At 37.1% G+C, this 17,057-nt stretch overlaps 1 protein-coding gene across 5 annotated transcripts in view; it reads left to right on the top strand.

Annotated features, from left to right (window-relative positions):
• The window catches only part of LOC136863970 (titin), a 348,159-nt gene that overhangs the window by 37,752 nt on the left and 293,350 nt on the right, over positions 1 to 17,057 (top strand). For all 5 annotated transcript variants that reach the window (XM_067140439.2, XM_067140437.2, XM_067140436.2 and 2 more), the window contains exon 14: positions 5,743 to 5,812. In XM_067140439.2, the coding sequence (XP_066996540.2) occupies positions 5,743 to 5,812 (70 nt within the window). The remainder of the gene's footprint in view (positions 1 to 5,742; positions 5,813 to 17,057) is intronic.

Below are 17,057 nucleotides of genomic sequence, written 5' to 3'. Positions count from 1 at the left end.
AAGCGAACTCTGCCTTTACGCATTGTGTCCGTGATCTTTTTCTTAGAGTATACTTCTTGCCTGGATTTTCTAATGTAGATGCCATTTTTGTAGTTTGGGCCAAGTATGGTGTGGAGGGACTTTCTTTCTTTCCTCTCTAAATCCACAAGCAAACGTTTCTCGGACAGGATAAGGCATTCAAATGCATACAGCGATACTGGTTTGATGACAGTGTTGTAGTGATGAATTTTTGTGTTCAGGGAAAAGCACTTTTTGTTGTATATGTTGCGGGTGGTTTGGAAAATGACTTCCATTTTCTTGATTCTTGCTGCTATGGCCTCTTTGTCAATCCATTCCCCAAGGTAAATTTACTAACATGGTTTATCATTCCATATTTGGTGTTTAGTTGTGCTATATCATCTTTGATATTTGACATTACTTCTGTCTTTTGAAAGGAAATTTGTAAACCTGTTTGTTCTGCTACTTCCTTCAACACATTGATCTGTTCTGTTGCACTTTCAAAATTTTCTGTCATAAGGGCTATATCATCAGCGAACACTAAGCTATCTATTTCCACTCCGTTTTTCTTTGTCCCAATCCTTACGGGTTTGTAAGGGTTTCTTTCTTTTAACGTCTTTTGCCACTCTTGTATTACCTTCTCAAGTACACAGTTGAACAAAAGAGGTGACAGCCCATCTCCCTGTTGAACGTCTGTCTTGATCTCAAAGGGTTCAGAGAGACATCCTTGGAATTTTACTTTGGATTTGGTATTAGTTAGTGTTGCCCTTATTATCACCAGCAGTTTCTCATCGACTCCCATTTCTGCAAGGATGTTAAGCAACACATCACGGTCGATGTCGTATGCTTTCCTGAAGTCTACAACTGTAGATGCATAGGTTTGACCTCTCAGCATATGGTATCTTCTTATGGTTTTTAGGTTAAGTATTTGTTCTGCACTTGATCGGCCTTTCCGAAAACCTGCTTGGTATTCCCCGAGTTTGTGTTCAACTTGCTGTTCTAGTCTTTCAAGGATGGATAGTGACAGGATCTTGTAGGCTACTGACAGAAGAGAAATTCCACGGTAATTGTTCACATCTCTTATATTTCCTTTCTTGTTTAAAGGATGGATCAAGGTTAGCTTCCAGTCCTCTGGTAGTTGTTCTTTTTCCCATATATCTACAATAGTTTGGTGTAGGATGTCAATTGCTTCTTCCAGGGCATGCTTCCACAGTTCCGCAATCATGGAGTCTTCACCAGGAGCCTTGTTATTTTTCAGTCTCTTTATGTGGTGTTTGATTTCATCGTGATTTGGTGGAGAAGATGGCAGGTTTTGGCTCACTGGTTTGTTTGTTTTGATGGGGTTGGCTGGTTTTTCGCAGTTTAGAAGGTCGTTAAAATACTTAGCTAAGATTTTGCAGTTTTCTTCATTTGATGTTGCAAGAGTTCCATCTTTTCTTAGAAAGCAAAGGGAAGGTGCCTTGTATCCTTGTACCTTCTTTTTAAAATTTCTCATGTATTCACGGGTCTCACATCTATGAAAGTCTTGTTCTATCTTATCCAGTAGTTCCTTTTCATACTTGTGTTTCTCACTGCGTATTATTTTTGCTGTTTATGCTTGTTGTGTTTTGTACATCTTCCAGTATTCTTCTTTTTTAGATGTGTAATACTTTTTCCAGGCATTCAGACGATCCCCTAAGGTCTTCTCACAGTTATCGTTCCACCACGTGTGCTTCTTTCTCTTCTTGATTTCGGCCACTCCTTTTGCAGCTTGTATCATCAGCTTTCTCGTGCTGTTGAAGTCTTTTTCCACTGGTTGGGCAAGTTCTTTGAATTCATTCTCTCTTTCTCTGAGCTTTTTTTTTTTGTGTCAAAGCGAATTATGGTAGGTTCGTTCTTATTTTTGTTGAGAGGGATTGGCCAAAACTTGATTACTGATACGTAGTAATCTGAGTCTATGTGTATTCCTTTTTCTACGGTAACGTTCATGATTTCCGGACTGTATCTTCGAGATATAGCAGCATGAATAATAATAATAATAATACCGGGCGAGTTGGCCGTGCGCGTAGAGGCGCGCGGCTGTGAGCTTGCATCCGGGAGATAGTAGATTCGAATCCCACTATCGGCAGCCCTGAAGATGGTTTTCCGTGGTTTCCCATTTTCACACCAGGCAAATGCTGGGGCTGTACCTTAATTAAGGCCACGGCCGCTTCCTTCCAACTCCTAGGCCTTTCCTATCCTATCGTCGCCATAAGACCTATCTGTGTCGGTGCGACGTAAAACCCCTAGCAAAAAAAAATAATAATAATAATAATAATAATGCCGTGTGGACTCTGAAGAGGCCTGGTGCAGGTTTTTTTGAGTTGACATCGTATAATGTATATAAGAAATTATTATTTTACCACCTATTCAATACAATGTAGAATGTTAACATGTGAGTTACAACATTGTTGAAATATAATGAGACATGTTTCGCCTCTTCTTGTGAGGCATCTTCAGTCAATATCAAAACCTTATTTTTTTACCAGGTACCTGGTTAAAGATTATACTAAAATGCGCGCGCGCGCGCACGCACACACACACACACACACACACACACACACACACACACACACACACACACACACACACACACACACACACACACACACACACACACACACACACACACACACACACACACACACACACACACACACACACACACACACACACACACACACACACACACACACACACACACACACACACACACACACACACACACACACACACACACACACACACACACACACACACACAGAGCCCCCGAGCCATTGGAATTAATGAATGAAGGTTAAAATCAATGTTCCAGCCTGGAAACAAACCCGGGATGCCCTGGGTCAACCAGCACGCTAAATATTTAGCCATTGAGCTGAATTAATCAGGAGAGTCAATGTTGGTGCGTATTAGAGACAGATTTCTTACGAGTAGTAGACAGTATGTCCGTATCATTTCTTGTTTATTTCTTATTTTCTTAATGGGAGTAACTCCGTTGACGGACAAAGTTGTGTGCTGTTCAATCTTTGACACAAAATAGTGACTGCAAAAATGAGATAAACTGCAGTGCCTGACTATCACCGTATTCCAATGCACCAAATTAAACATCAGTTTTAGGTTATTCATACCACCACCAAGCTTGATAGCTGCAGTCTACTTGTTGTAAATCAAATGATGATTTTTTCGTGGGAACTTTTTAATGTTCGAATCAAGATTGATCAAAGACCAATTATGTATATGTGGATATGTGGATACAGTAGAGTCCTGCAAACTTGACCTAATGGACTGAGAGGGTGTCAAGTTTCTGAAACTTTGAATTTTACAGAATAAGAGGTGGGATATTCACTACTGATAATATTTTATTGCATATTACTGTAATGAAAGTTCTAGTACAATATAGGTTACAGAAAAATACATCATCCCCTAAAATAATTGTTAAAAATTTAAAAAACTCTTATAAAAACTGACAAAATGACTAATCCTTTGTAGAAAACATTTTGTGATGCTTGACTGTTTAACACTCTTTTTGTCTTCGTCCAGCTTCATCACATAAGTGACAGAGAAACAAAATGTCCATAGCGGATGCACCTTGCTCCTCTATGTAACAGAGCATTCCTTCAGCGGCCTTTAGTCCTTCTCTGTGAGTCGTGTGTTTTACTTTTTCGTTGCCTTCAGTCTCTTCATCTTCTGATTCATGTTCATATTTATCTTTGTTCACTTTCACTAGTGCAACTATTCCAGTATCTAAAAGTTCACAGTTTGTATCCTGTTTCACCCATTCTCCAACATCATCACCAGTAACATCTCCGCAGCCTGGAATTTTCTTCAGTAAGTCCACTATTTCACAATGTTCTGTCTCTTTCCCCACTTTCTTGAAATTTGTTTCCTGAATGGTCCAGCAAGTTTCTCCTGAAATGAACGAGGCTTAAATGCTCGATTTTATTTCAAGATTCCAATATCCACTCCACTACGTCAAACATGTCTATTTTCATTAGTTCATCGATCATGACACACCCTTTCTCCATGGCTAAGACAAGAGAAGAAAGAAGTATACTTCTGTATCTCTTCTCCAATGCATCCAAAAATGCCCTGGTCCATTGGTTGACACATCTGTGTTACGTTAGGAGGGAGAAACATAGCTCTTATATCTTTGTCTCTTAATTGTTCCACATGAGGATGGGATGAGACATTGTCGAGAATGAGAAGTTCTAATTTTGGCAGGATTTTTCGATTTTAGAAACTTTTCTACCAATGGAACAAACTCCTTATAAAACCAGGTCTCAAGAATTGTTCCATTGATCCATGCATTTCACCGATTCCTGTACCAACGGCAATCATACAAGGTGTCAGTCCCATTAATGAACTTACAACGTTTTTAAACGCCCAAGGACTTTTTGATTTACCAATGAGCACTAGTTTGAGCTTATTGTTAACTTCTGCATGCCAAAATTGTAAGTCTCTCCTTATTTCTTTAATATGGGGCCAATTTTTCTTCCCTGGATGCAAATGTTTTCAAAGACACCATTCGAAAATTCAGTCCAGACTCACCACAGTTGTAAACTTGATCCCCAGAGAGATGCTTCTTTTCAATTTTCCTTGAATTTATTAACATTTTCAAAGTTGGCAGATAGTTTTCATTTCAAACGTTTAACTATCTGATGCCATAGCACTTCTTCCACCTGTTGAGCCACCCTATACTAGCAGTAAATTGAGGCACCTCTTCTTGAAATTCCTCATACCATTTGAGGGCTTTTACTTGCAAAGTAGGTCCTGAATTAGTTGTTACTTCTTCCCTTTGCTGCCTAAACTACAAATAAAGCACCTCACTCACTTTTTCATATTAGCCACTTTTCATGCTTCCTTCATTTAAACTATCAATACAGGCACTTTTCTCACACCTCTTCTTTTTCCACCCTATTATGGTAGTTTTTCCAACATCTAATTCCATGGCAATTTTATTAACACTTTCCCCTCTGTCCAGTCTCTGTAAGGCATCTAATATCATTTCCATTGTGTTAATTTGTTTTATTTTCTTCTCATTCGACATTGTCAGTTGAACAGGCAACACAAAACTTGTAAACCTGGATGTAAACTGAGAAATTGTAGTGACAATGAACTCAAAGTTCAGCTTACAGTAGGGAACGGTCTGCAGTGAAGCCCACTAATGGCTGACAAGAATAGAAAGGAATTTGAGCATTGATTGACAGGGTATACCTACTTCTGAAGGAGGGGATGGGGTAGATTGCAATTATTTCCACAAAAAGAACGGAACCTGTCACCAATTTTGTTAGGCAGTTCCATGAATTACAGTCACAAAGGGAAAGGCATACAAATTGAATACCGTAGCAAATAAAACATAAAAATATGCAGATATTCAGATGCATAATACAGTATTGCAGTTAAAATAATACAGTACTGTAATTAAAATATGCCTATACTTTTTGCACTGTTTAGCAAGGTTAGAAACTACAGTATTACAGTCTAGTATTAATAGACCACATTATTTAAAAGATAATGTTCTGCTTGACCAGCAAAAATCATTTAGCAATTTTAAAAAAGGAGAAAAATGGTGCTTGTCATGTTGGTGAGTTATACAGTATGTGGAGTTAACAGGGGTCGAGTTAGTGGGATACTACTGTAGTATGGTTAGCTGGTGGATTGTGGATTAAAATCTTCATTTCCTTAAACAGATACTGTACAGTGATTCTTCAAATATTATTTTTCCAGGGAAACGGCAGATGTGCACGTGACACAGGTACTGGAATCCACAGCAAAGTTTGCTCCTGAAACTGAACAAGTAAGTGTGAATCCATTTCACTGTTGATTGGTACAGTTTCGTATGATTACTGTCTACAACTATTCTTTTATTTGACATTTTCTGTGAAATTTTCTGGAGTAGTCACCTTTTGTTATACATACTATTCTTGTTGAACAATAAATCCCTGTAAAGTTGTGTATGAAAGTAACTTACATATAAATGACCTGTGCTCTGTTGTTGAGTAACATGTTAAGGATAATACCGTCTTTACTCGTGTATTAGACCCCCCCCCCCCCGGCTTTTCAAGACGAAGAAAATTAAAAAAAATCTCGCCTATAAGACCCCCCAACGTAATTCGTCAGAGAACGATGACGATTCCGCTTCGAAGCGGGTGCAAGTCTTATTGCAGCTCTGATGACATCGCACAAATTTGTGAATAGTTTCGTCCGTACGACCTACGCAATGAAAAACGCGTCGAATCCATGTAGTACATCTGTGTTTCATAGTTAAGAAATGTCCGCCTCTGTAGCGTACGTCTACTGCAGCTCTGATGACATCGCACAAATAGATGAATAGGCCTAGCTTCGTGTCCAACCCGCCCATTGCAAGCATGCATCAGTCATGCTATATATCTTTGTTTTGTAGTTAATAATGTCCGCCAGCGTAATGGCTAGCACAATTAGTTGCTATTTTCGGGGGGGGGGCTGACTTAGATTCCCAGTAATGTATTGCCAGATATTTACGAATGACAGGAAGGGTGATACGTGGTAAAAGCGGTAACTGTAACTCCCCTCCACTAGGCGTGTGTCTAAAAAGAGCTGTATCACCTCGGGATGAGGAAACGAGTTTACTTTAGTTGAGAAATATTCGTGGTTGTTGCTATTTATACAGCAGGCGAGATCATTAACAAAGTGGTCGTTTAATATCTCATAACTCGGGCCATTATAGGTATATATTTGGAGAGAAGTAAGTTTAAAACGTGATAAAAGCTATCCAATTCAAACAATCGTTTTACTCGCCAACGTACCTAACAAATAATAATAATTTTATGTCCCGACGTACTTTAAACGATTTTTGGAGACGCCAAACAAAACATACTAGGGTATGCGTTAATAAAAAAAGAGGCAACGAACGTACAAAATTAAACATTATGATAATAAAACTCATTACCGCCACACCTGTAGATATCCATAAATGCGGTATATTTTCCTGTTATTTATTTTTATCTAACCTAACCTACAATCTAATCTAATCTAATCTAACCTAAACAACGTGGTCTGTCTTATCACATGGACAGCAGTTTATGCAAATCCTGATGTGATAAATGTAGAGAACAAGCATGAAATATACTAAAAAATAAGGCTCTGTGTTTCAACAGCCGCAGTTATCAAAAGAATGTTTCCAGTTACTATGTATTACATTTAGAAGTACAACTCGTAACATACGCTAGTTATCAGCTGATGGTTTGGCATGCCTTCTACAGTACGGCTTTATTCGGAAGGAGTGGCTTCTGCTACATATACACCAACTGGGAATATCAGAGACCATCTGGGAATAGATTTACACTGTTTAGACTGTATAATCGGGAACAAAATTATTTTTAAAAGGTTCAAAAAGACGGGACCTCGCATGCTCTTGATTTCAGCGCATGGCTCGAAGAGAATGAACAATGAAGCATGGCTGACGCGACTGACGAGAGATAGCAGTGAAGATGACGTCACTTAGAATGCCGACACACCGGTAGCAAGGCAGGGAAGTTGACGGTGCAGGGCGATAATTCAAATGAAAGCAGTGATCAGGTTTACTGTGTGATAGGCCTACTGCTGAACTGACAGAGACAAATGACTGGCCATTAAGTTCTTTTGTATGAATATTTAATTATATGATAACACGATACCCTTATCCCTTTCTTCTACGGGATCGAGTATGGAGTGAGACGAATCTTCGTAGCGAGTTTTTACGGCCGTATGCCCTTCCTGACGTCAACCTCACTAGAGGAATTAATGAGATGTAACGAATGACGTGATATGATTAACTAAAACGGACTTTTATACATACCATAGGCCTAAAATTTGTGTTCACCATTTTTTGTCTTTTTACGTTTAGAAACACTGCCTTCTGACAAAAATAGCCAGTATAACGTAGATACATTCTAAGTTTGTTAAATAATAGTATAGAATGTTTACATGTACAATTTATAGCTCTTTATAACCTAGAAGTCATGTGTTCGCTGCACAAAATTTTGAGGTTATCGCATATTGGACCCCACTTTATTATTTTTGGCTTATAAGTGGGGAAAAAAGGGGTCTAATACATGAGTAAATACGGTATATTTATGTCTGAATGCCCATGTTTCTGCTTCTGATTTTCTGTGGAAGCTTCATAGGTCCATAACATGCAGTCCTCACACTAACTGTATATGTCCATTCAATGGAAGTTCATACTTTTATTATAATGAAAAACTCAATTTAAATTTGTTGTTGACTTGTAATATTTTGAAATAAAAGCGTAACTGAATAGTATACAAGTTTACAGCCACTTTACATTATAATACAGAATATTTACTTCAAATATTTGTAAACCATTAAAGTTATCAAAAATCTTTTTCCACATTCAATAATGTTACCTAAGGACTTATAATCAGATTGCAATACTTTTCCAGGATGTCAATATCTGCTGAGATCATGGTACTAATTTTGGTTTTTAAATGGAACATCCCTTAAAAATCATCACGTATCTGTTTTTCCATAGACATTCCATTTCCTGTAGAAGTACTTGTCAGATTTTGAAAATAATCACACCTCCTGAATTTGCAATCTTCATATCCCTAATGCTAAGTGTAGAAAATATTGTAATTCCATTTAAAAAAAGGGTGTAGTACTACCATATATATGCAAATAGTCTGTGTCATGAAATAATCCACGTACCCAAATTTTAGGAGAGAATTTTTTTTTTTAAATTGATCTTAATTTGTGTTTTATTTACGAGAAATTAATCCTACTGACCCGCTGAATCAGGATTATTATGCGATTTGCATACCTTCCCGTGATAATTGTAATCGGCTAGTTTTGCCTGTCTTGTAATGAGTGTACTGTCTGGTATTAGCTGTATAAGACCGTGTTATGCAGAATGCACCGTGATTACTATTTGTTTTTTGAAGTAGCATTTTATTCTTTAGCCAGTTGTGAGTACAACTTTCTCTGACATTGTACTCTCTTCCTGCTATGCGATTTCCAATGTACTTTGCATCTTCAGTAACCCTAAGCCTTTCATTAGCCTAAAACAAGCGATTATGAGAACTTGAAGCCATACTTAATATGTGGTTCACACTTCAAGCATGCTACTAATGCCACACAAACCAAGGCTGAAAAATGCTATAGTATAACAGGATCCATTGTTTGAGTTGAAGCAGTATCAGTCTTATTTCAAATAATGTGTCCACTCAAGATTTTCTTTGCTAAATATGAGAAAAAAATATGCGTGTAGTATTTGCATGTGTACGATATTATCTCTGCAGGTACTGACATATTGGAAAAGTACTGTAAGTTTGATAATGAGCACTTTGGTAACATTACTGAGCGTGAAAACCGATTTTTCAATATCTTCAACAGTTATGAGTTATTTGAGATGAACATCTTAGCTGACTTACCTTGTTCATTATACTGCCAGATCAAGCGAAAACTAGCATTAAATTTACAGCCACTCTCCTTGACGTATCAAAGCTTTTGATGCCAGATAGCACAAGTATGAGTAGTTTTATTGCTTATCTTGTGTAACAGTTTGCTGGGTGAAGAATACTACAAACACAAGTTCTTGTAAATTGCAGACTGCAGTAAGAATATTGTAGACATTTACTGTCATGTTTTATTATTTCAAAAATTTTTAGAATGCAGTTGCAAATCTTTCCATGTCACCATATATGTATACTAGCAAGATACCCGTGCTTCGCTACGGTATTATACTGAAATTTATAATTGAATGCTTATTGTTTTAGATATATAATCCTCCGAAATTCGCGATCTGACTCGTTTTCTGCGAGAATCCACCATAATTCCCAATCTGACTCGTTTTCTATTATTTTACATGTTACCTCCCATTTTTTCAATCTTCCTTTTCAGCAATCGATTTCGTACTTCCCGGGTTAGGCTCAGGTATACCTCCCAGTCAGTTGGGTCCGTAAATCTGTGCCATCTTTTCCTGTAATCATTTTTAATATGGTTAAAAGCCTTTAGGAGATCCGGTGTGGTGTCGTATTGGGTGCCTTGGCGGCACTGACCCACGGCCGGGATGCATTCTTAGTCAATACCCGTCCAGGAGCCGTTTCCAGCGCAGTCCGCACATTTGACGATGGTCCGGAACATTATTATTATTATTATTATTATTATTATTATTATTATTATTATTATTATTATTATTATTATTATTATTACTACTATGTGTTGCTGGAATGGCTGATGACAGGGAAAACCGGAGTATCCGGAGAAAAACCTGTCCCGCCTCCGTTTTGTCCAGCACGAATGACACATGTAGTGAACGGGATTTGAACCACGGAACCCAGCTGTGAGAGGCCGGCACTCTTGCGCCTGAGCAACGGAGGATCCTTATAAGTACATTAATAGCAGTAAAATCAATTAGTCTCACCTCCTTCTACACCCCACCGCCGTTAAGTTCATTTACCGCCACATCCCCCACCCCAAGAAAAATTAAAAGAAGGCTTCTTTCTTTATGTTTAAGGGAGATTCCAAACACCAATGTTCACGTCTATTACCTTCAGCTTTGAGATATAAGTATCCCCCATAAAAATAATTTACTTTTTGCACTTCATTTCACACTACTCCCCCCCCCCCCCTCCCCAAGTGAATTTTCCCGCAAAAAATACTTGTTTCTTTAATAGTAAAGGATCTTCTAAATACCAATTATCACGACTCAAAATTCTTCAGTTTTTGATTTATGTGTCCTCATTAAAGGAATTCAACTCCTTTACACTCCCGCCCTCCAAGATGGTTCCCCCCCCCAAACGCGTTTTTCTTTGTTTTTAAAGGAGATCCGAATACGAATTATCACGTCTGTAACAACTTTAGTTTTTATTAGATGTATGTATTCTCATACAATTAAGTCAATTAATTTTTCAATTCTTTCACCCCCCACCCCCTTCATTGGATTTTCCGACAATACGTGTTTCTTTATTTTTAAAGCAGATTCCAAATATCAAATTTCACGTCTGTAACATCTTCATATTTGAGATATCAGTAGCCTAATTAAAAGAATTCAACACCATTTTCAGTCACTTTTACCCCCCCCCCCCCGCGCTCCACCCAAGTGGTATTTCCGAAAACTAAAAATACACGTTTCTTTATGTTTAATAGAGATTAAAAAAATACCATTTTTCACTTCCGTAACATGTTAAGTTTTTTGAGATATACTGTAAAAATTCTCATTTTAAAATTTCACCCCTTTTGAGTTCCCCTTAAGTGGAGTTTCCCAAAACAAATCACCTATGTTTCTTTACATTTACAGGAGATTCCAAACACCCACTTTTTACATCTGTAACATTTTACATTTCCAAGATATTCTGTAGATATAGTCTTTCAAATAATTCACTCCATTTTGTCACTCCTGTTTAACCGCCATTAATTGGATTTTCCAAAAACTAAAAAATACGTGTTTCTTTATTTTTAAAGGAGATCCCATATACAAATTGTCAGTTCTGTAATATCTTTCATTTCTGAGATATATGTATCCTTATTAAAGGCATTCAACCCATTTCTCACCCTTTTAAACCCCTCCTATTGGGATTTAAGGAAACAAAAAAAGACGTGTTCCTTTATTTTTAGAGGAGAATCTAAGTACCAATTTTACATCTGTAAATTTTAAAGTTTTAAGATGTAGACACACTCATTTTAAAAATTCACCCCCCCCCCCCACTTCTCACCCCCCAATATTTGGATTTTCCAAAAACGAAAAAGTACGTGTTTCTTTACTTTTAAAGTAGATCCCAAATACAAATTTTCAGGTCTGTAATATCTTCAGGTTCTGAAATATAAGTAGCCTCATTAAAGGCATTCAACCCATTACTCACCCTTTTACACCCTTCCTATTGGAATTTTCCGAAAACAAAAGAATACGCGTTTCTTTATTTTTAAAGGAGATTCTAAATACCAATTTTTACGTCTATAAAGTTTTGAGATATAGATACACTCATTTTAAAAAATCACCCCCTTTTCACCCCCCCTTAATTGGATTTTCCAAAAACAAAAAATACGTGTTTCTTTATTTTTAAAAGAGATCCCAAACACCAATTTTCAGATCTGTAATATCTTCAGTTTCTGAGATATAAGTAGCCTCCTTAAAGGATTCAACCGCTTTTTCACCCCTTTTCACTCCTCCTATTGCGATTTTCCGAAAACAAAAAAATAAGTGTTTCTTTATTATTAATGAAGATTCTAAATACCAATTTTTACATCTGCAAACTTTAAAAGTTTGGAGATATAGATTCACTCATTTTAAAAATTCACCCCCTTTTCACCCTCCGATTAACTGGATTTTCCAAAAACAAAAATACGTGTTTCTTTATTTTTAAAGGACATTCTAAATACCAATGTTTACATCTATAAACTTTAAAAGTTTTGAGGTATAGATACACTCATATTAAAAAATCATCCCCCTTTTACCCCCACCATTAATTAGATTTTCTAAAAACAAAAAAATACGCGCTTCTTTATTTTTAAGGGAGATCCCAAATACCAATTTTCAGGTCTGTAATATCTTCAGTTTCTAAGATATAAGTATTCTCTTTAAAGGCATTCTACCCCTTTTTCACCCCTTTTCTCCCCTCTTATTGGGATTTTCCGAAAGCAAAAAAATACGTGTTCCTTTATTATTAATGAAGATTCTAAATACCAAATTTTACATCTCTAAACTTTAAAACTTTTGAGATATAGATGCACTCATTTTAAAAATTCACCCCCTTTTCACCCCCTATTAATTGGATTTTCCAAAAACAAAAAATACGTGTTTCTTTATTTTTAAAGGAGATCTCAAACAGCAATTTTCAGGTCTGTAATATCTTCATGTTCTGAAATATAAGTAGCCTCATTTAAGGCATTCAACCCCTTTTTCACCCTTTTCCACCCTTCCTATTAGTTTTTTCCGAAAACAAAATAATACATATTTCTTTACTTTTAAAGGAGATTCTAAATACCAATTTTTACATCTATAAACTTTAAAAGTTTTGAGATATAGATACACTCATTTTAAAAATTCACCCCCCTTTTCACCTACCAATAATTGGATTTTCTGGAAACAAAAAGATACGTGTTTCTTTATTTTTAAAGGAGCTCCCCAACACCAATTATTTTTAAGGAGGATTCTAAATACCAATTTTTATATCTGTAAACCTTTAACGTTTTGAGATATAGATACACTCATTTTAAATTTTCACCACCCTTTTCACCCCCTTAGAGACGGAATATCCAAAAATCCTCTCTTAGCGAGCACCTACATCTTATTATGAATGTATCCTCAAAATTTCATTGCTTTATGTCCAGTAGTTTTGGCTCGGCGATGATGAATCAGTCAGTCAGTCAGTCAGTCAGTCAGGACAAGTTACTTTATATATATAGATGGTCACAGAATCTCATGTTTCTTGTTTGAGTGAGAACTCATGTTTAAAACTCCATCTTACTGTTGCAAGTAGTATCAGAGTTTCAGTGGCCTATGCTTCTTTTCTTTACTGATGACCACTTTGACAGCTTAACTTAGGGTATCTTTAGTCTTAGATATTATTCTTATATTTATGGAATGAACTGATGATCAATTGTCACCTGACTGTTGTACTGAGGTTGCATATTTTTAAAGTCTTTATATTTCACATATTATACAGTACAGTTTTTCACTATAATCTGGCTGCCCAGCTGAAATGACCTCTGTATATAAATAGAAACAGAGTTATTTTCTGCTGATGAGTATTGCAATTCCTTGCTTTTAAAGTTATTAAAATGTTATCTATTTCAGTGACCTGTGTATGTGACCATAGATTGGTGGCTGATAATAATCAGAACATCGGATCCAAATTTTATTTTGTTATCCAGATCGTTGATTGCATTTTCTGCTATAGCAGGCTTATCTTGCTGGTTTTAGTTACAGTAGAATTCCGCTGTAACGAACACCAGTATAACAAAATTTTCAGAATAACAAATATTTTTTTTTGGTCCCTTCCTTTTTCCCTATTTGTTGTATGTTAAAATATTTCATTTTAACAAATTTCATAGTTTCAGTTTAACGAATTAAAATTGAGCTCTTTTCTTTACCAGTTTTACCATATTTTCTCAAATTAAAACCAAAATTCATCCTGTTTTATGACCAACATTTTTCTTGTTACATTATTTCGTTATTCAGACGATATGATCGCCATTTTCCATATATGCACCGTACGCGATTGAGAAGGCAATCGCTTTTGTGTAACCAATACGCTTCACCCAGTTCTCACATGTGGTATGGAACTTATTTGGGAAAGACTAACGGTGTCCGACCTTCGAACTATTGAAAATGTAAAGGCCAGATTTCTGAAACGAACACTGGGCATCTCCAAGATGTCACCATCACGACTTGCATATGAATTATCCAAAGAAACTTTTTTACTGGAAGATTTGAAAATAAGAATGCAGCTTTCACATACGCAGCAAAACGTAGTAGTTCTCCAAGAGAGAAAGAGAAAACAAGTAGAAATAAGCCTGGATTTTTATTCAGCTGATGCTATGATTGACCGCAGCTGGACCGGTCCAAATAATGACGTGAGAAGTGCTTTAAATAGGCTGGCGGTACATGGGTTTCACCATCGTCTATGCCGGCGATCAGACTTTCACGAACCGTCCCTCCCTACATTGTGTACATTGTGTGATAAACATTGCAATCGCTATCATTTCAGCAAGTGCAACAAGAGAACAAAATCTTCACTAGAATATGTGAAAGATTAATGTATTTTTCTTTTAATGCACATTTGTGCGCTATTAAATAAATAAATAAATAAATATGCTTCGCCTGTCATCCAATGTAAGACGTCACTCTATTAGCAGAGTAGGAGCGCCAAGTTTGCAATCCACCAATGAACGCTACGCTTTGCACAACCAATAGGCTTCGCCCATCAACCAATGTAAGACATCTCACTATTGGCTGAATAGGATCGCAATGTTTGTAATCCACCAATAAACGCGATGGTTTCGTCGCATCATGCATTGCATGTTTCTTCTTCGTATTAATTCGCAAAGCCTATTCAAAGCACTTCTCACATTCTCTTTGACTTCTCATGTCATTATTTGGACCGGTCCAGCTGCGGTCAATCATAGCATCAGATGAATAAAAATCCAGGCTGATTTCTGCTTGTTTTCTCTTTCTCTCTTGGAGAACTACTTCTTCTTGCTGTTAAGGTTGTATCATTAAACTTGCAAAGTTCGTGTGCATTTCGTTAAATAAATAAGTACATATCATCGCAAATGGATAAGCAGAAGTGACAGCAGTTTTCTTTGAGTGAAAAACGTAAAATATTTGCGGAAGTAGAGAAAGGCGGAAAGAAAGGAGATGTAGCGAAGAAGTATGGCATTAGCCCGTCAACACTTCCTACTTTTTTTAAAAACAGAAATATAAGATAGAGGAAAGCATTGATGCTGATGCCCTAGGTCCACAGCATAAGAAGATCAGGACAACCGACTACAAGGAGGTGGAAATGCGAAGTAAAAACATTCCAATAAATGGTCCACTGTTATGTGAGTGTGCACGTTCTTTCGCACGTTCGCTTGGGTCAGCTGAGTTTATGGGTAGTGCTGGTTGGCTTCATAGATTCCGGAAGAGATATGGCATATCCCACAAAATTATAAATGGTGAAGCTAACGATGCCCCGAAGGAAGTTGCGTCTTCATGACGGCTGGAGACTCTAAAGGATGCCTTGAAAGAATATTCGCTGGCAGACATTTATAATGCAGATGAAACTGCGTTATTTTATAAACTAATGCTGAACAAAACCCTTGATTTTAAGGGAAATAAGTGTTTTGGGGGCAAACGTTCAAAAGAACGTATCACGGCTCTTTTGTGCACCAATTTCACAGGGACGGACAAACTGAAGCCTCTCATAATTGGGAAGTTTGGGAAGCCAAGGTGCTTCAAGGGGGTGCAACATCTGCCCTGTGAATACAGGCACAACTCTAAGGTATGGATGACATCTGTGCTATTCAAAGAGTGGTTGTTGGACTTGGAACATCGGATGAAGGCTGAAAAGAGGAGAATTCTTCTATTATTGGACAATTGCTCTTCTCATAATTGTGTGCCTCGCCATTTGGAGCCTGTAAAAGTTTTATTTTTGCCTCCAAATACAACTTCAATTCTGCAACGGTATTACCGAGCTCGTGTAGTCCGTCAAATGCTGTGCAATGTTGCCACGAATAGAGACATTAACATCAATATATTGGAAGCAATGCAGATGTTTAATGCTGCATGGAAATCCTTGAATGCAGACATCAACACAAACTGCTTTAGAAAAGCTGGAGTGGTTTTTACAGAAGACGTCGCAGAAAGTGAAGTGTTGGATGATGTGGAAACCGAGGAGAATTGGAAGCGTTTGTGTACAACGTTGGATGTGCCATCTAGGTAAGTCTTACCGACTACATCAATGTAGATAGTGATGTAATAGTCCACAAAGAAATCACCAATGAGGAAATTCTGGAGGACATTATGAATGATAGAGATCCATGCGATGAGGAGGAAGAGGAAGACAACCCCCAAAATGATTGTGATCGACAGAGCTTGGCTCTTCAGCAGGCAACGAACATGGCACATAGCCTTCAAGATTTTCTTGTGTCACGAAGTGATGTGCCAGAATCTGTTTTAAATTCATGTGCAGTGGTTGGTGACTATTTGGAACGAGCTTTTTTGTCTGGATCTGTTCAGAAGAAAATCACATAGTTTTTCAAAAAATGATGTTCTGGAACAGTGTGTAGACTTGCTGGTACAATGTAAAAATAGATTTTCTGAAAACATCTGTCAGTACTGTAACTCTTATTATTATAATGGTATTTTGAAGTTATATAGATCCTGCAGCTGATATAACAGGGCAGATGACCTCGTAGTTCCGCCCCTAAAAACAACAATAACTAACGGATATAATGCTAGGCGAGTTCTTAAGAATTGACTTATTTCAGTATAACAAAATTTCAGTACAACAAATTAATTTCAGAGGTCCCCAAAATTTTGTTATAGTGGTATTTTACTGTACAGTGATTCTTGTGTACTGCTA

The sequence above is a fragment of the Anabrus simplex genome, chromosome 2 (genome assembly GCF_040414725.1).
Source record: "Anabrus simplex isolate iqAnaSimp1 chromosome 2, ASM4041472v1, whole genome shotgun sequence".
Classification (NCBI taxonomy): Eukaryota; Metazoa; Arthropoda; class Insecta; order Orthoptera; family Tettigoniidae; genus Anabrus; species Anabrus simplex.
This window is presented reverse-complemented; position numbering and strand designations above follow the sequence as displayed.